The sequence below is a fragment of the Euprymna scolopes genome, chromosome 20, assembly GCF_053919585.1.
Source record: "Euprymna scolopes isolate OS-2025 chromosome 20, ASM5391958v1, whole genome shotgun sequence".
NCBI lineage: Eukaryota > Metazoa > Mollusca > Cephalopoda > Sepiida > Sepiolidae > Euprymna > Euprymna scolopes.
In genome coordinates this window covers 9,953,938-9,973,838 of record NC_136501.1, presented here as the reverse complement: position 1 = coordinate 9,973,838, position 19,901 = coordinate 9,953,938, and the positions used below count along the sequence as shown (strand labels likewise).

Sequence of the window (19,901 nt, the reverse complement as noted above, 5' to 3'; positions counted from 1 at the left end):
TTAATCGTATATAAGCATAGTTCTGAAATTAAAAGTCATAATTGATTTCAGTCAAAACGTGCTAGAGGACCAACTAAAGCTTTACTTTTTAAATGTTGAGTTTCACGGATATGGGGGCCTGTTTTGAACGAATGAGAAATCTTTCTGAGCTGAGGCATTTTATCGGTCTCAATTTAGAGTGCCGTTTTGGAGAAAGATGCATTTTCCTCAAATTAAAAAAAAAATCCATTTTGAGTCTAATTCTGCCCTCATAGAGAAACTAGTAACTAGAGACTTTAAAACGGAGAATCACTTTACTACATAGATTTAATCTAAAATGATCACCCAATTCTGAACCACATGGTTGGTACAGAATGGCGGTCAGTTTTGAAATAGCAAAAGATTGTTACCCGTTCTGTTCTACCCTACACTTTGTGTGCGTTCAAGAAATGAGTGATCAGGAATCGATAGGTGATTATTTTACATGAAATATACATAGAAAAAAAAAAACAATTAAGGTGCCGTGTTGAAATAACATTTAGAAACCCATTCTTAACTTTGGGGGGGGGTTATAACCATTCTGTACTTTCATCTAACAATTTAAGAAACAAAAGATACCGAAAAACTAATATATTAAAAAAAAAATTAGAAAGTACGGTACCTTCTCTGCTAAATACGCGTTAAAATATTAGTAAAAACTGATATAATTATTTATAAGTTTTGAAAGATTCGAAATAAAGTTTATTTAATAATCAGTATTAGATTATGGGAAAAGGCCCATAAAAACATGAAACTTTGAGGACGGAGGGGCTTTGTTAACTATTCTGCACCTTAAATTTTGTTAAACATGTAAATAAATTAGCGATTATGGTACGAAACATTCACGTCGTATCTCCGTATATCCCAGAACAACAAGGAATTAAAACATTTACACTACAAAATTGAATGTGTGCAAGATTATTTCATGTAGCTACATAAAATTTTATGCCTATTCTCAGTATTTACTTCAGTAAATACAGGAGTAGAGCTAGATAGCAAGTTACATATGGCAATTAAGCTACACAGAATTTTCCGGGTTTCAATAGCCTGACGAATCCTCATGAGGAAAATTGTGTGTAGCTTAACTGCCAGACTTTCATAACTTATTACTATCTATACATATAATTGTTTTCTATTGTCAGACACACCGTAATCCACATACAGCAAGACAATCTTCAATAGAATGTGCTATATTAAAATCCCCACCCCTTTCTAATTAAGTCCTACTAAGGAGACCAAAGGAGGGCGAAACTCGAGGCTACGATCTCCTGTTGATTACCGTCTTAGTGTGTGCGGACTGCGACTGCGGTGTGTGTTTTTCACTGTGGGGAAAATAATTAAATATAAACTGTATAATCAAGTAAAGGAATGAAGGATAGTAAAACTAACATGGGAAAAGTTATGGTACTAGTGCAGAGTGATCCGGACGTAAATAATGTTATTATTTAAAAAGCCATTCTTAACATGGGGAGGAGAAGGCGTTTTGTACCTATTCTATACTTCAACCTTACAATTGAATAAAAAAAAATCATAAAACTTTAATTAAACTTGGAAATACGATTTTTAAAAAATTGCGGGGATTACTCTCTGCACTAGCACCAAAGTTAAAATATAAATAAAATAAGATAACAGGACATGATATATATATATATATATATATATATATATATATATATATATATATATAACTTTTCATCTTTTTGTTTATTTTTTAAAAAACGGAATCGGGCATTTTCTTTATCGCCGGGCCCTAACAACGCGTACAATTTGTGTTTTGGTGAACTTAAAAAGAAACTAAAGAAAAAGGCATTTACCTTTTTTCTTGCCGCAGCTATTTTATTTTTCCGAGATGTCGCGGGTGCTTCGACATCTGCCATATTGCGTGTAGAAGGTAAAAAGACGACGCCACTTTTTACTTATATTTTTTCACCTGACACGACAACACACGACAGTACAGCACTCAACTTCCGCTGAATAGTTGGAATTTAATTAAAAATGGAAACAAATACGTTTTAGTTTTTAAATAGATTTTATTCTGAGAAAAAATACTATAATTTTATCCATTTTAAATTATATTGTTATTATTTTCATTGCCTATTAAGAATTTTTTATAAAAATATTGTGCTGTATTAATCTTTATTTAACATCACTTCCGTTTTGACTTTCATGCGTTCTGATAGAGATTAGTCCATCATTCCCTTCTTTCATTCTCTGTTTAATATTTTTCAGTGTTCTTGTTTAGAATACAACATATATATATATATATATATATATATATATATATATATATATATATATATATATATATATATATAATCTTTACCACATACGTACTTGTCACCAGATGAAAATGTCATATTAAAAAAAATTACGTAAATTGATCGAATAGTTTTTATTAGGCACTTCTGCATTACACGGGCGGCGCCCCTTTTTTCTGTATTTCATTAAACTGTCGCCAGGTGGCGCTTCTCGATCTAATGACATGGGACGATAAATCTTACTTTCAGAGAAATTCTTCGTAAACTTTATCTTAAAATGAATGTAAATTCCCTAAATATGCGCGATATTATATTGTTGACGTCGGAGCCCCGGAAAACAATAGACTTTTTGCAGACTAATAGATTGTTGTCGGCCTCAGAGCAGTGTGAATGTGGACAAATCATGGAATTGCAAACCAGCAATAGTAGCAGTGACGGATTCTGCTGGAGATGCCGGACTTGTTGGAAGAAAGTCTCAGTGCGGAAAGGTAGTTTTTTTTCGGGGTCTAAACTTCCTCTAACGGAGCTCATTATATTTATTTATATGTGGGCATATGAGATGTCCACGTATAAGGACGTTCGCAGAGAATGCCGATTTTTGTCCGACCACACCATTGCCAATTGGCGAATGTATCTAAGAGAACTCTGTGTTGAGCATTTTCTCCGACATCCTCAAGTTCTTGGTGGTGAGGGGTCCACCGTGGAAATAGACGGAAGCTTATTTGCTCGGCGGAAAAACAACACAGGACGTGTCAGGCGACAATTGTGGGTGTTTGGTGGTTACGAACCGGCCACTAAATTGGGATTTTTAGTAACTGTACCATCCAGAGATGCCGCCACATTGATTCCTATAATCAAAGAATATGTGCGACCAGGTACCACCATCATGTTGGATTGCTGGCGCGCATGTGACAGCTTAGAGTCGGAAAGATTCCACCATTTGCTGGCTAACCACAAATATAACTTAGTTGACCCTTCAACAAGTGCCACAACGAACTATGTGGAGAACATGTGGCAGCATTCTAAAAGACGGAACAAAGCTGAATGTGGAACCCACGAACACATGGTGGAATCCTGCTTAGCGGAGTTTATGTGGCGACAGAAATTTAAGAACAATCCGTTGGAAGGTGTGTTCGAACAAATACGGGAAATTTATCTCTTGTAAAGTTTTAACTTGGTTCAAAAGTGGCAATAGGTCGACCAAGTTCATTCATTTCATTCGATCTAAATTGTTTTTTGTTAACTCTTCAACAAGTGCCACAAAAGATTAAAACTATATTTTGTACAGTGACAATTTTATTTTAATTCCAAAAATATTTCAGAAAAAAAAAAATCCAATGTTGTTTTAATTCGAAAAATGTTTCATTTTAGATTGTTCGGAAAAATAATACAAGTTTACTTTAATTCAAAAAAATATGTTTCGGGGGGGGGGTCCAATGTTGCTTTAATTTAAAAATTATTTTATTAAAATTATATTTTCTTACGCAGACTTTTCAATAAATGTTTTTACAAGTATATATTGATACAGTTTTATACAATGTTTTGGTTTTCAAATATTTTTGTGTTCGGAAAAAAATCTTATTTATTTGTTGTGTTATTTGACCAAGACGAAATTGGAGTTATCGCCCCTTAACAATGAAGCCGTCCGTGTAAGGCAGAAGTGCCTTTTTTTTTATTCTAAGAACATCAAATTTTATTAGGAAACAAGACGTTGCGTTTTGATCCGCCATGTTGTTTTACGTCCTAAATGGATTATTACTGTTGCCACATCTAGGCAAGAGCTGCTCGGAGCACCCTATCTTCCCTTGACAAAGTCCAAAACCAGCTTTTAAACCTGGTAGGTGATGCCCTGTGATCTCTTCCCTGTGATCTCTTTCTCAGAGAAGAGACGTTGCTAGCCTGTCACCTGTTCTTTTCATGGTAAATGCTCGTCTGAGCTTCAATCTGTACCTTGTCTCTTGCCAAGCTTTCACATAAAACACTCGTCTAGCTACAACCACTATCAACAATTTTGCATTAAGTCAACTTACGCCTACCAAGTTCAAGTTTTTCCAATTTTGACGCTGTAGTGACTCGAACATTAGAGTGGCTGGACAAGAAGTGTTCCAGTTGCGCTTACATCTGTTAACTACATCCATGCAAATTCTGCAAGCATAAAAACTAAAGCCTAGCCTTTTCACATGGACATAGGCGAAAGCACCCCACGTGACAGCGGTGTTGAATTTTCATCCAATCGGCGTTCAAAGAAAGCAAATTTCAAAAATATTTTTCTGACAGCTTTCACTGGAGCCAGTCTGACGCCTATAAAAAAAGGCACTGCGCACCAAAACCAGTTAGTTGAGCCAGCCAGCATGTTTTGAACAATGGACTCTATCACAGTTCGAAGTAAAACAACCAATATAACTTTGTGCGCATCACTCATCTAAATTCTTCACATGGAAGTACGAGTCAGCAAGAATGAATATTTTCCCATCTTGCTTCTTTTTATCGCTCATATTAACATCCAAATCTCACTGGATTAACAATACTGAACTAATATAACGGATTTTGATACCGTTTAAAAAGGCAAAAAAAAAAAAGAAATATTTTATATCTAAAAAAACATTTTGCCTCAGTCAGAGAAAGAGTTCTCTCTCCTGCTTTTTATTACATATTTTAATTCAAATTCTATCAGACTCAAGAGAAAAAACATATTAAGTCCTAGCGACCACGCAAACCGTTACAAACATTACCTTTATGCCAAAATATTTCTTTTCAGAACATTTTTACATTCTCACAAACTTTGAACGATTTATTCATTATCACTTTCTTGACTCATGCGTTAAATCGGCACACACAAAAAATACATCAACAATAAAAACATGATTCATTATTTCTTGCTATGTTAAAATAAAAATTGTTATTAATTTTTATATTTGTCTTCGCCTTGATTCTGATTTTGACCACCTTTTTATTTTTTGTTAGGGGTTGGGAAACATTTACCTATGCTCACATCACGGCTGTGATACCAGGTATTGGGGAATGTCGACCAAATCCCCTACAACCCCTTAGCAGCAATTTTTACTTGTTAAAGATCAAATTGAATTTGTTCCACAGGTCCAAATCCCCTATAAATCAAGTTTCAAGTCTGTAAACTAAAAATTGACAGAATAGTTTGGTAGAGACTGTTCCTCAGACATACAGACAAACAAAGTCACAAATATATATATATATATATATATATATATATATAGAGAGAGAGAGAGAGAGAGAGAGAGAGATTCCGAAAAATGATAGAGCAGAAAAATGATTACAAAAGAATTCAAATTTATTGAAAAATGCAGTTTTATCGGTTACTTCTATTGCGGCCAATTTCGTAACAAACTGACTTATCTCCCTTGATTTCAATTAAGTTGACTGTTTCAAATTAGAAAATGAAGGATGGAAAATATACGATAATAACTATGTTTTTGGAGCGAGGGTGTAAAAAAACTGGTTCGAGCAAATGTTTCACGGAGCTGCATGATATTATTTGTATAATCTAAATTTGTGATGGCAAAGTTGCATCAGGCAATAAAACTGGAAACTTTTTAAGGCATCCGAAGTGACTGCATCAATGGCGTGATTGAAAAACTGTGGATGAAAGAACATAGCGTTGGCAAAGATCAGGTCATATTTCAAAGCGTTCCAAAAGTTACTCGCACTCAAAAACATGGTATATCTCTACGAGGCCACCATTTGCCCAGGCATGAGTATTGCTGCCACATCATGCAGGATGATGCACCTGCCACTGGTCTCTCACTCTTAGACAGGATCGAAAAAGGAGTCACCAATCTAATAGATCCCGAGCTACCAAACTCCAACCCATCCCATTACCGAAATGGTGCATCCCTCTACCTGTTTTACAAGTGCTTTAATGGAATGTGCTCCAACAAACTCTTGTACGCCTTCATAAATGCCCTCGACTAAGCCAACAAACAGCAAAATCCCACCCCTATACTAGATGCTGGGAAGCCTTCTACTCAAATAGTTTCTTCCCTCACACTGCTAGACTTTGAAATTCCCTCCCATGTCCCTGCTTTCTTAACTGTACAGCCATGCCAAAGTTCAATTGTAGTGTAAACTGACATCTTGCTGCTCAACCCCCTGCATAGTGTCCCTGTCGGTCCCAAATACTATCCTCTTATGCCCATATAATTAAATAACTCAAGTGTTATTCATTCTGCACTTCAAATCACCAATTTCTCGATTAAATTCAACACTTGTCAAAACTTCTGACTTCCAAATGCAACCATCTTTCCAGCTGATTTCCACACGTCTGAGTACATAACTCGTCTTCTCTCAACTCGCCTCATGCTCACTTCACATCCAATTTTATAGACCAGTTTCATTTGCATAAATATTCACAGTCACATGATTATTCATCATAAAACAAACTGTCTCGCCATGTTAGTTTTTCCTTTCTTTCTCTTTCATTTTGTTCCACAACCGACCCTTTGAATCGTGCACACGTGCTAGTCAAGTAAGTCATGCGTTAATGGAATGTGCTCTGACAAACTCTTGTACCCCTTCAACGTAAATATCCTCAACTAACCCAACAAGCAGCAAAATCCCACCTCTACATTGTATAGATGCCAGAAAGCCTTCTACTCAAATAGTTTCTTTCCCCAAACTGCTAGACTTTAAAATTCCCTCCTGGATCCCTGCTTCCTTAACTGTACAGCCATGCCAAAGTTCAATTGTAGTGTAAACTGACATCTCACTGCTCAACTCCCTGCATAGTGTCCCTGTCGAATCGGTCCCAAATAGTAGCCTCTTATATCCAAGTGACTCTGTGCCCTGTTTGAGGTGAAAAACAGTAAAAAAAAAAAAACTCCCCTGTACATGCATATGTGAGATTGTGTTGAGCAATTATACTTTCAGAAGACTGAAAGGTTTAAACAGAATACCACTTGCTTGCATAATCTTCCAGAGGATATGATCAACAGAGACGAATGCCGCAACAAAACCAATGAAACAGATGATTGTCCTTTGCTGGAATTACCAACGATGTTCAAGGATTCATCTTAGAGGGAAGATTTGATCAATGTATCCACAGCTCGAACGAAAACCACATTCATTCAGCCTTATTCTGGAGTTGCATTCTTATTAGAAAGGTCTTAAAAAAATTGAAGCGAATAATTTAATTGTTTGACTTGAGATCCAATCTTGGTCTTTTGCTTGGTGGTTCAAACCTCTTGGACATCATGATTGGAGGTTCACAGTTTGCCAAAACTTATCAAAGGTAGCATCTTCTGATTGAAGCACTTTGAAATCATTGAACCAATTGGATGAATCATCGGTTTGCTTACTTTTCAGTTTCGAAATATTGGATCTGAGAAGCTTAGTCTGTGACTTGGCGGGTTTTTTATTCATATTCACACCAAACAAGGCACATTGCCACTGTGAAGAGGACACTCTAAGTTGAGAGTTAAGCAATGAGATTTTTGTTCACATTACATTTAAAGTTTTGTGTGTTAGTGCAGTCAGTAAAGAAGGAAACAGGAAGGAATTCCAAGGTCTAGCATTTCATGTTTCCTGTACATGTAAGGCCAAGGCATCTGAATGATGAACTTTCAGCTAAAGTGTTATTATCTATGGTAATAATGGCTGGAAAGGTTATTGTTATTATCTATATGGGAAGGTTCTTTGTAATTGAAGGAAAGACCACACATTTACGTTGCTATTCCATTTCCTAAAATTACAGACATTGTCTTGGCTTCATGTTCATTCAGTTTCCTCTCATATCTGTTCTAGAGCATATTGCCATCAGCAAATATACCCATCTCGGACACAATTTTATCAGGGAGGTTGTTTATGAATATCAGGAACAATAAAAGTCCAAGGATCAACCCCTGTAAAACTCCCATATTAGTCATATTGTTGCAATATTCTTTATTAAATGAGGGTATGATTAAAAAAGTTTGAAGGTTCTACTTATAGACACTGGCAATAGGAACTGACCAATGGAGCTACATTCTGCTGGCAACTAATCAGAAACTTGGAATTGCTCCATAAAAATATTGGATCTTTTTGAATTCCCACACATAATTTTTTTGTGTTTACATAAGAAAGATCTTTGCTCTTTGCCTGTAAAATTTTAATACTTCAGAAACTCTTCTGAAATTAAACATAGTTTTTAATTCAAAACATTGTTTGGATATAGTCCCATCAATGATGACCTGAATTTTTTCTTTTGTTCGAAAAGGATCTGATTTTGTAAAACTATACACCTTAATTTTTACGAGAAGACATCCATGCCTTGGATATATTAAAAGCTTCTGCCTTAGCCTCCTCTGCCTTGTCCAGTGCATGGTATATTTGTTTAGAGCTGATTGTTAGGATATCCACAGCAGAACAGCATTGCCTAAATCCATACTGACGGTCAGAAAAATGTTTAGCATTTACAAAGTGGTTGACTAGCACTATATTGATTAACACTTCAAAGATTTTAGTGAAGAGAGGGAGGAGGCTGATAGGTCGATAATTAAGCAGTTCAATTCTTTCATTAGAATTCTTGAATACTGGTACCATGGAGGTAATTTTCCAGCTATCAGGAAAGTAAAACGCAGTTAGGTAGTTGTAGAGTTTGGATAAGTTGGGCGCTAACTCAACAGGGTATTTTTTTTATTAATATAGCAAGGATTAGAACAGGCTTACATGCCTTGAAGGTGTCAAAGTTTTTATGAAAAGAAAATGGGAAAGTGTTATGATCAGATATTCATGTGTAGCTTTTGTCCGAAAAGGAATATTTAGGAGGAGGTGATGTAAGGGCTCTAAGATGAAATTAGAGGAGAACAGACTGGCAAGCATTTCAGCCGTCTCAGTTGATGTGCAAGCAATATCATGGTTGTTAGATAGTTGAGGAATTGTTGATTGATTCATCACACTATTATAAATTTTCCAGAGATCACGAATTCCTAAGTTCTGTGACTCAATGCATTTTCTAGTCTTTTAACTATACATTCTCATTCAGTATACATTAAAAATTTTTATCATTGTTATTATTATGGTTTCATTTAGTATACATATTTTTTTTCATTGTTATTATAGTTTCATTCAGTATATATTTTATTTATTTTTCATTGTTATTTTTTTATTTTTTTTTTTTTATTACATTTTCACCCCAAACAAGGCAAATTGCCACTTTGGTGTAGGGGGCTACTATCAGGGGCAACAACTACTGGGGTACTATGTAGGGATTTGGGCAGCAAGGTGTCGGTTCACGTTACACTTGAACTTCTGCACGTCAGTACTGTTGGGGAAGCAGGGACCTGGAATGGAATTCCAGAGTCTAGCGGTTCTGGGGAAGAAACTATTGGAGTAAAAAGATCTTTTACATCTAGGGATCTCTACAGTGTGGTGGTGGGATTTAGCAGCCTGTCGGGTTTGTCGAGGGTGTTCACGTCGTGGGGGCACAAGTGATTGCAGTTCGTCAGAGCATTCACCACTAAAATACTTGTAGAAAAGGCAGAGGGATGCAACATTTCATCGATGGGACAGAGGCTGAAGCTTAGATGCCAGTTCAGGGCCTATCAGGTTTGCGACTCTCTTTTGAACCTTGTCAAGGAGCGAGAGACTAGTAGCAGATGCACCAGCCCAGATGTGGCAGCAATACTCCATACATGGGCGAATGGTGGCCTTATAGAGGTACAGGATACTTTCGGGTGTTAGTAGTTTTCTAGCACGGTAGAGAGAGCCCACCTTTCTTGCAGCGGCCCTGGCAACTCCTTCAATGTAATTGTTTCAACTCATGTTTCCTGTGAACGTTAGGCAAAGGAGTTTGAAAGATGGACTCTCAGATAAAGAGTCGTTGGCCATTGCTATGGGTGGTAGAGAGGGTTTCTTGTAATTATTGAATGAAACTAGTTTAGTCTTGGCGACATTGAACGCGACCAACCACTTTTGTCCCCATTCCACTACAGATTGGAGGTCTTCCTCTAGTGTTTCTGCCATTTCTTTAGAAATGTGTTCATTCGTCTTCCTGTCGTGCCTGCCATAGAGTGTAGTGTCATCAGCATATATACCCATCTCAGAGGCAATGTTGTCGGGGAGGTCATTTATGAATATCAGGAACAATAGAGGTCCAAGGATAGATCCCTGGGGCACCCCCGCATTTATATCATATTGTTTAGATGTTCGACCGTCGAGGACAACCTGGATTTTTCTCTTATTTAAGAATGATTTAATTATGTTAAGTATTCTACCAGTGATATCGTATGATCTGATTTTACTGAGGAGACCCTCATGCCATACTCTGTCAAAAGCCTTAGATATATCTAGAGCTACCGCCCTGCCCTCCCCCGCTTTGTCCAGTGAATGGTATATACGTTCAGAGATCACAGTTAGGATGTCTGCTGTGGAACGGGCTTGTCTAAATCCATATTGTTTGTCAGTCAGTAGTTTAGCATCTGTAAGATGATGGACTAGAGCTTGGTTAATTATGGTTTCAAATATTTTGGCAAAAAGTGGGAGGAGGCTAATGGGGCAATAATTTGATGGGTCTGTCCTTTCGCCAGAATTCTTGAATACTGGTACAACAGAAGCAGTTTTCCAACAGCCCGGAAAGCAAGCTTCATTAAGGCATTTGTTGTAGAGTTTGGAGAGAACTGGAGCTACTTCGGCTGAGCACTTTTTTAATAGCACAGCTGGGATAAGATCGGGTCCACATGCTTTTGAGGTGTCAAGGTTTTTTATGATAGCATACACCTGAGCAGGGGTGGTTTTCAGATCGTCTAGTGTGGCGTCTGTCCGCATAGGAAAGTCAGGTAGGGGGTGGTTGGAAGGGTCCAGTGTGGAGTTTGAGGCAAACCAACTGGCAAGCATGTTAGCCTTGTCGGTTGCTGAGGAGACAACCTCATGATTGTTGGTTAGTGGGGGAATTGTTGATTGCCCATTATTTACTACACTGTTGTAGATTTTCCAGAAGTCTCGAGTTCCTAGTTTTTGTGCTTCGATGCGCTTTTTAGTGGTTTCCGTAAATTCTCTCTTAGCTGTCGCTATTTCTTTCTTAATGTTATTTCTAGCTTCTATATACTTCAGTCTGTTTGAACTGGACTTATGTCGGTTAAACCTACGGTATGCATGCTGCTTTTGAGCAATAGCAGTTGCACAAGTCGACGTAAACCATTGGGGAGAGTGGGGCTTACTATAAAATTTCCGCATGGGAACATGCGCTTCGATTGCAGTTTTGAACCAGTCAGTGGTCTCGTTTGCACATTGTTCAGCAGGGAGAGAGAAAATATTTTTCCATGGAGCATCTCTAATTAGTTCCCTGATGGCTTCCCAGTCAGCCTTATTATAATATCTCGTTGTTTTGAGCACTGGCTCTTCAGTTTTGACTCTAGAGTTTAGGGCGATTTCAACCATTATCACTGCATGATCAGCGTTCCCGAGTGGGCTGTGAGCCTTCGTTATGCAGTCATCGGGAACTGTGGTCAAAAACAGATCTAGAAGTGATGCGTGTTGTTCTTCCTGGTCAGGGAAACGGGTTGGAAACGTAACAATTTGTGATAGGGAGTGAGATATAGTGAAGCTATGGGTTGTGCTGCCCGCTGCATCTGTGTGAGTAGAGAATCCAAGCCAGTTTTTGTGGTGGACATTAAAGTCACCAAATACATGTATTTGTGCACTAGTGTCGAGGGTCAGTGCCGTGTCTATGCTGTCAGATACTTTGTTTATTATGGAGCAGTCCTGAGTCGAGGGAGAGCGGTAGAGAAAATAATATTAGCTAATATTGTGTTGCATGTTTAGTCTAAAGCACATAAAGGCTTGATCATCTGTTTCTAGGTTTGTTTCTCTAGTCAAGGGAAGGGTATTACGAATGTAAACTCCAAGTCCGTGCATATGTCTGTCAGAGTCCTTACGGCAGAGTGGGAGATATCCAGGTATGTTAAAGTGGTTAGAGGGAATGGAGGAGTGTAGGTTAGTCTCACTTAGTGCTAAGATATCCGGGGTATTTGTTAAGAGAAATGCTTCAACATCAGCTAAGTTAGTTCTAAGCCCACGGATATTTGTGAATGAGAGCCTCAAGGGAGGAGGCAAGTTGAATTTGTTTGTCCCTAATCCTGGTTTAAGCTTATTTTTAGATTGTACTGTCGTCATATTTTTTTTTTAAGAGTTTCGGTAAGGGGGAGCTAAACAAGAGGTTATGCAGAGCTTCAGACATGCATCACAAGTAGACCATCAGCTGACCTTTCTCCAATTATTATGGTTTCATTCAGTATACATTTTATTTATTTTTTCATTGTTATTATTATGGTTTCATTCAGTATAGATTTTTCATTGTTTTTATTATGGTTTCATTCAGTATACATTTTATATTTTTTTCATTGTTTTTATTACGGTTTCATTCAGTATACATTTTATATTTTTTTCATTGTTATTATTATGGTTTCATTCAGTATACATTTTTTTATTTTTTCATTGTTATTATTATGGTTTCATTCAGTATACATTTTTTTTATTGTTATTATTATGGTTTCATTTAGTATACATTAAATTTTTTCATTATTATTATTATGGTTTCATTCAGTATACATTATTTTTTTTTTCATTGTTATTATTATGGTTTTATTCAGTATAAATTTTATTTTTTCATTGTAATTATTATGGTTTCATTCAGTATACATAATTTTTTTAATTGTTTTTATTATGGTTTCATTCAGTATACATTTTACATTTTTTCCATTGTTATTATTATGGTTTCATTCAGTATACATTATATTTTTCTTTCATTGTTATTATTATGGTTTCATTTAGTATACAATTTATTTTGTTTTTTCATTGTTATTATTATGGTTTCATTCAGTATACATTTTTTTTATTATTATGGTTTCATTCAGTATATATATATATTTTTTTCATTGTTATTATGGTTTCATTCAGTATACATTTTTTTCATCGTTATTATTATGGTTTCATTTAGTATACATTATTTTTTTCTTCATTGTTATTATTATGGTTTCATTCAGTATACATTTTTTTCATTGTTATTTTTATGGTTTCATTCAGTATACATTATATATTTTTTTCATTGTTATTATTATGGTTTCATTCAGTATACTTTTATTTTTCATTGTTATTATTATGGTTTCATTCAGCATACATGTTTTTTTTTTCATTGTTATTACTATGGTTTGATTCAGTATACATTTTTTTCATTGTTATTATGGTTTCATTCAGTATACATTAATAATTTTTTTTTTCATTATTATTACTATGGTTTCATTCAGTATACATTATATTTTATAGCTTTGTGAGATGAAGATGTTTTTTTTACCTATCTCATTAAGTGATCAGGACTAAAGTTGGTACCAGTTTCTGTTCCCCCGGAAAACTTGACAATTAACAAGTGGCTAATTTGGTTAGTTGTGGTACGATCAGTGAGATATGGAGTAAGTAGGTTGCATGAGGGATGTCGTTAACATTTAAATTTTTTTACAAAAATAGTTCTAATGAAAATATTTTTTTACAAAAATAGTTCTAATGAAAATATTTTTTTTACAAAAATAGTTTTAATGAAAATATTATTTTTACAAAAATAACTCTAATGAAAATTTTATTTTTACAAAAACAGTTCTAATGAAAATATTTTTTTTACAAAACTAGTTCTAATGAAAATATTTTTTTTACAAAGATAGTTCCAATGAAAATATTATTTTTACAAAAATAATTGTAATGAAAATTTTATTTTTACAAAATAGTTCTAATGAAAATATATTTTTTCAAAAATAGTTATAATGAAAATATATTTTTTACAAAAATAGTTCTAATGAAAATATATTTTTTACAAAAATAGTTCTAATGAAAATATATTTTTTACAAAAATAGTTCTAATGAAAATATATTTTTTACAAAAATAATTCTAATTAAGATATTTTTTTACAAAAATAGTTCAAATAAAAATATTTTTGTAAAAAAATATTTTTAATGAAAATTTACTTTTTACAAAAATAGTTCCAATGAAAATATATTTTTACAAAAAGATTTTAATGGAAATTTCATTTTTACAAGAATAGTTCTAACGAAAATAGTTTTTTTACAAAAATATTTTTAATAAAAATCTTCTTTTTACAAAAATAGTTCTAATGAAAATATTACTCCTACAAAAATATCTTTTTACAAAAATAGTTTCAATGAAAATTTTTTTTTTTTAATAAATTATAATGAAAATACAATTTATTATTCATTAATATTAATATTTAAATTTTGTGCAAGCCAACAACATTTTTTTCACTTGATTGTGTGTATATTGCTATATTTAAATGTTAACGACATCCCTGTTTATTTGTGGTTGCTTTTGTTGTTTCTTTTTCTACCCCTTTTTTCTGTTGATTATTTTGCATCATTCCTGGTGATTTTTTTTAATAACACTGTTTCACAATTTCTGATTTCAGATATAGTGGCCATGATGAAATAGATACTTTTATTCTTATAAAAAAAAGTGTTTTACAGTTTATAAAAAATATTTTCAGTTTCTTATAATTAAAATGTATTCAACAATAGCAAGTAATAGTTAATTAATAAAATGTCATTTATCAAAACTAATATGCAAATATCATGAAATTTCATAGGATGTCCTGTAGGATTGGCAAGCCAGGAGCATGTTCAAAGCATTTCTTCAACTAGTGGCTACAGAAAGGTTCATGTAAAGCCAATTCACGGTGGTCTCTTGTGTGCAATATCATTAATTAATGCTGTTGAGGGAGTCCCATGTTTTTTTTTAATTCAACCGTCTTCAGGTGTATCTTGTTGAATTCAGTAATCTTTCTGACAAAAACTCAGAAATCTGCACGGAATTTTGAGCAGAACCTCAGCATGCTCTCATTCCATCAGCCATGACCGAGTAGAAGTCCTAATTCACAGTTTTACCAAGAACTTTATCCATTATGCCATGAAGAAGGTCAGAGGTTGCACCGACCGAAACATTGTGAAAGTAACACTCAAGATGAGAACAGTAGTCCAAAAAATCCAAATACAAATTATCAATCCTCATCTAAAAAATTCACAAACGTAAGATAATTTTCTATTTGACAATTTAAATTTCATTTGTATGAAATCAAACCTGAATGAAACTAGCACTGGCAATTTCTGTCAATGACTTCAATAAGATTCCAAGATATTCTGGCACAACGTCTTAACACAGCCTTGAAGATCACCAGAGATGTAGAAATTTTATTTTCACCCTTTCTTCATTTTTCTTTTTTCTCTTATTCTTCTTTCTTCTTTCCTCCCTTACTCCGAGTTATTCTATTTCTTCCTCTTCAACAACACGTAATCCCGTTCAGCTCACTGAGTGGACGAGTCACTTGTTTTCCCACTCAACAGGGAAAGATTTGAATTGGAAAGAATGAGTTACTGAAAGTATGTCTTAGATGAAAGACGGGTTAAATATGCTTAAGTTACCAGATATTTTTTCTAAGTCTTGGGCAAGGAAAAAGAGATCAGAAAGACTCAACAACTCTGTCATAACTAAGCCATAAAAAATTAATTGAAAATCTGAATTACAGCAAGGAAGACATGAATATTTAATTATCTTGGAAGGGATAATTATGGAATGAGGCATCAAAAATTCATCTCAAGAAGTTTTCTAAGCAACAAGAAAAAAAGACTTTAGAAATTCTGCTGGAACCTGGAAACTTATCTTTCTGATCCTCTTGAGAAGAGGATTGTTCGAAATACATGAAAGACTGATCTCTTGTAGTTACCACTATAAAAGTGAGGACTGGTTGGATTAATTCAGTTGTTTTCTTCCCTGATGACAGAAAAAACTTGTTCATTTGGTGAATGTACTTTACTCGAGCATGAGCGAATTCATGCACAGAAATTAAAAAAGAAAAAACATGCGGTGCTTAAAAAAACACAGTGAGATTACCCATAAAAAAAGGAAATATGCTGTAAATGTCTTTGGAATGAGGATACTATTGTAACACAAAGAACTCTTCTAAAAACAAACAGTAGTAGAAAGAATTTTATTTGAACTCTCCCTCTATTTCTATCCTTTTGAAAACTGTTACTTTATGAGGACTATTCCTTATAAGCCGGATGGACATATCTTGGCAGCCAGCAAGTTACTAAATTCGTTTCTTTAACCTCCCTCCCTTTCTTGGACAATCTTCCCAGTAAAAATTATCTTTCTCAAGTTTGTTTTCTTTCTTTCTTTTCTTCTTTGAGAGTTTCTTTATTTTATCAAGGTTTTCAAGTTAACAACAAGCTACGCAAAAATGCCCTTTGTCAGACATATTGGAAATAATTTCTGCAGAGATATAAATTTGTGTTTAGGATACCAACTCTATTGCATATCGTAAGAACACCTTAAATGAAGACCTTGAGTTGCTCTTTATTCAGCATTTCATGTTGCTCTCGTTCACAACACCTTTGATTATTTTCCTTCATCATCCCCACAATGATAAAGTTACTATCATTGAGTGAATCTTTGAAAAAAAATTGACAAGATTCTGTTTATTTATCCTTTTGTCAACATTTAGCTCTGCAGTGACTTTCGTGTTCACAATGTAGAATGACTACTCTACTCCAACAAAACTGATGATGGAGGAAAGTTTTGTCATAACTTTTCCCTTGATGGTTAAAATACAGACAGAAATTCACCAAATAAATATCACAGTGATATTTATTCGGTGGATTTCTGTCAATATTTTATTTTATTTATTTTATTTTTTTTCGAGTTTTTGACCGATTCTCGGGACTCCAGAGGCAAGAGCACCATGGCGCCAGGTTTGCTTTCGTTTTAACTTAACCGCTTAACACAACTTACGTTTCACGCTTAAAACAGACTTTAAAATCAGTTAAAACACCAAAACCTTATCCAAGTAGTAGAAGTAGCTTACCTTTGGTAACATTTATTGATTATATATTTATTTCTTTACCACTTTTTGTGTTTGTTGTCTAAACATACCCCCCCCATGTCTTTCATAGAAAGATGTCAGGGAAACGAAAGCTAACAAAATCATCATGAATGATGCTCAATCACAACAAAAACATTGCACGAAGATCATAGTGTAGTATCTGTTCTGATGCTACAGTTCACCTTTTCTGTCCTCGGTGAGTGGAGGAGAAACTCTTTTAGGTTGGCAGTATTTTGCGTGAACAGTCGACAGAGATGGCGGAAATTTTCTGTTCTATGTCTATCCTTGTAACCATGTCACTAGTAAGGGTGCTGAAGGTAAACGTTTTATCTGGGCTGACGTTATCCGCCTGATAGTCAGGGACCTGAACCTTGGATTAACCACTAAGGAGGCTGTCCTATCAGCAGGCGCAAAGTACTGGGGCTGCTGTATTGCCATTTGGTGAATGGATTCTGGACCATGCAGTAGTCTCTGGTGGGGCCTCTCGATGCCATACTAGTGGGTAATTGTTACGGCTTTACCTTATCATGTGCTACAAAAAAAAAAAAAATTCGTTACTTTTCTCTCTTTGTTTCCCCTCTCTGTCCTGCTCTAAGCAAATCTGACGACCTAGTCCACAAACTCCAAAATTCCACCATGACAAGTTTCAATAAAAAATACACGATTAAACCCAGATCTGAAACTTCCAACGTAGACCTCCACTACCATGTCTCCTTCTCCAACATCAGGGGTCTACGTTCTAACCTTCTAGAGGTTGAAGCCCAATTACAGGAGACTAAACCAGACCTTTTATTTTTAAGCGAAACTGGAATTGGGCAGACTATTTCCCTAAATGAGTTCGTAATTAAAGGATACTCTAACCTAACTTCCAAATCTGACCCCTAAGATCGCCATGGGCATGGAATATGTGCCTATATAAAAGATGGCTTTCCATGTGGTAGAGACATCTCCAGAGAAGATCCTAACTTACCCTATATGTGCTTCCGAGTAGCACTAGCTCACACTACGGCATTTATATTTACTCTCTATCGCCCCCATAACAGCGGAGTTACTATCTTTAAAAGCATATCTGAGAAAATTGACCAAGTTCTATCAGCATATCCTTCAGCTAACATTCACATATGTGGAAACTTCAATGTTCACAATGTGGAATGGTTGACCCACTCAAACAAGACCGATGATGAGGGGAGATTCTGTCATGATTTCTCCATTGCTTATGACCTCACTCAGATTGTTCACAAACTCACCGTGACGGCCAGTATGCAAGTCTCCTAGACCTTTTTCTCACAACTTGCCCTGAACTATGTTCAGTTTCCGTTCCGTCTCTTCTTGGATCTTCCGACCACTCAGTTATATCAATTAAGATAAAAATGAAATGTAATAAGTCCTCAGACGTACCTCTCCATCGTACAGTATATCGATACACTATGGCTGACTGGGAAAGTTTCCATACATTTATATCGGATCTTCCTCTGCGTTCCATGTTTAAAAAGGATGTGTCGTCTATAGTATCAAACCTGACGGAATGGTTAATTGTAGGTATAGACAATTTCATACCCTCGAAAAAGTTCCAGCAAAAACCTAACAGCCAGCCATGGTTTTCTCCAGAATGTACTGCTGCTATTGCACACAGAAATCACTTTTTCCACTGCTTCCAACGTAATAGATGTATGGAAACTAAAGCCACTTTCAGGACTGCCAGCAACCATTGTAAGAAAGTAATAAAGAACGCAAGAGAGTTGTATGCTCAGTCCGTCAAGTCCAAAGTAGCTGAGCAGCGGCTTGGTTCCCACCAGTTTTGGCAAATTGCAAACAGAATCCTGAACAGAAGCGTGTGCTCTATCCCAACTATCATCAATGGACCTGAGTTAATCTCGTCAGCATCAGACAAAGCCAAACTCTTTGCCAAGAACTTTGCAGCCAATTCTACCCTTTGCGACCAAGGCCGCCAACCCCCAATATTTCCTCCTGTATCAGAAAACACACTATGTGATATACAAATATCTGTACGTGATGTTGCCAAGCTAATCAAAAACCTTGATTCCAGTCAAGCAACCGGCCCTGACGGTATTCCAATTATAGCAATCAAAAAACTTCAACCAGAACTAGCACCCATACTTACAAAACTGTTTAAACGTTGTTTTAAGGAGAATTACTTCCCATCACCCTGGAAAATCTCATCAGTATGCCCTGTATTTAAGAATTCAGGTGATTGTTCATCCCCCTCTCAGTACAGGTCAATAAGTCTCCTGTGCGTCATGAGTAAGTTGCTGGAATCTGTGTTAAATACAGAAGTAATCAACCATCTCAACTAAAATAACCTTCTTAGTGACACACAATATGGTTTCTGTTCTGCTAGATCTACAGCAGATGTGCTTACAGTTATATCTCATTGGATTAGCGAATCTCTCGACAGAGGCAACCTTTCTAGGGCAATTGCTCTTGACATATCAAAGGCCTTTGATAGGGTATGGCATGAAGGTTTACTTCACAAGACCTCCAGCTATGGTATAGCTGGAAATGTCTTCTCAATTATTAAATCATTTCTCTCTGATAGCTTCATAAGAGTAGTAGTTGATGGGCAAAAATCAGAAGCTCACAGTATTAATGCTGGAGTCCCTCAGGGGTTCATCCTGGGCCCAACTCTTTTCCTGATCTACATTAATGATCTTCCAAATCACATCCTTACATCATTCGTAGACATTTTTTCTGACGACACTACCATCTATGGTAGCACATC

The 19,901-nt window shown here is 35.5% G+C and overlaps 2 protein-coding genes across 3 annotated transcripts in view; one reads left to right on the top strand and one right to left on the bottom strand.

The window, feature by feature from the left end:
- LOC145241312 (golgin subfamily A member 2-like) overlaps positions 1-1,988 on the bottom strand; it is a 129,284-nt gene extending 127,296 nt beyond the window's left edge. The window contains exon 1 of one of the 2 annotated variants that reach the window (XM_080104121.1): positions 1,833-1,988. In XM_080104121.1, the coding sequence (XP_079960247.1) occupies positions 1,833-1,895 (63 nt within the window). In that variant the 5' untranslated portion in view covers positions 1,896-1,988. The remainder of the gene's footprint in view (positions 1-1,832) is intronic. The other variant, XM_080104122.1, reaches the window with a different exon arrangement.
- Positions 1,989-2,574: 586 nt separating this feature from the next.
- On the top strand, positions 2,575-3,441 carry LOC145241682 (male abnormal protein mab-31-like). Its single transcript, XM_080104809.1, has one exon. The coding sequence runs from the start codon at positions 2,575-2,577 to the stop codon at positions 3,439-3,441; it is 867 nt and encodes a 288-aa protein (XP_079960935.1).
- Positions 3,442-19,901: the final 16,460 nt, after the last annotated feature.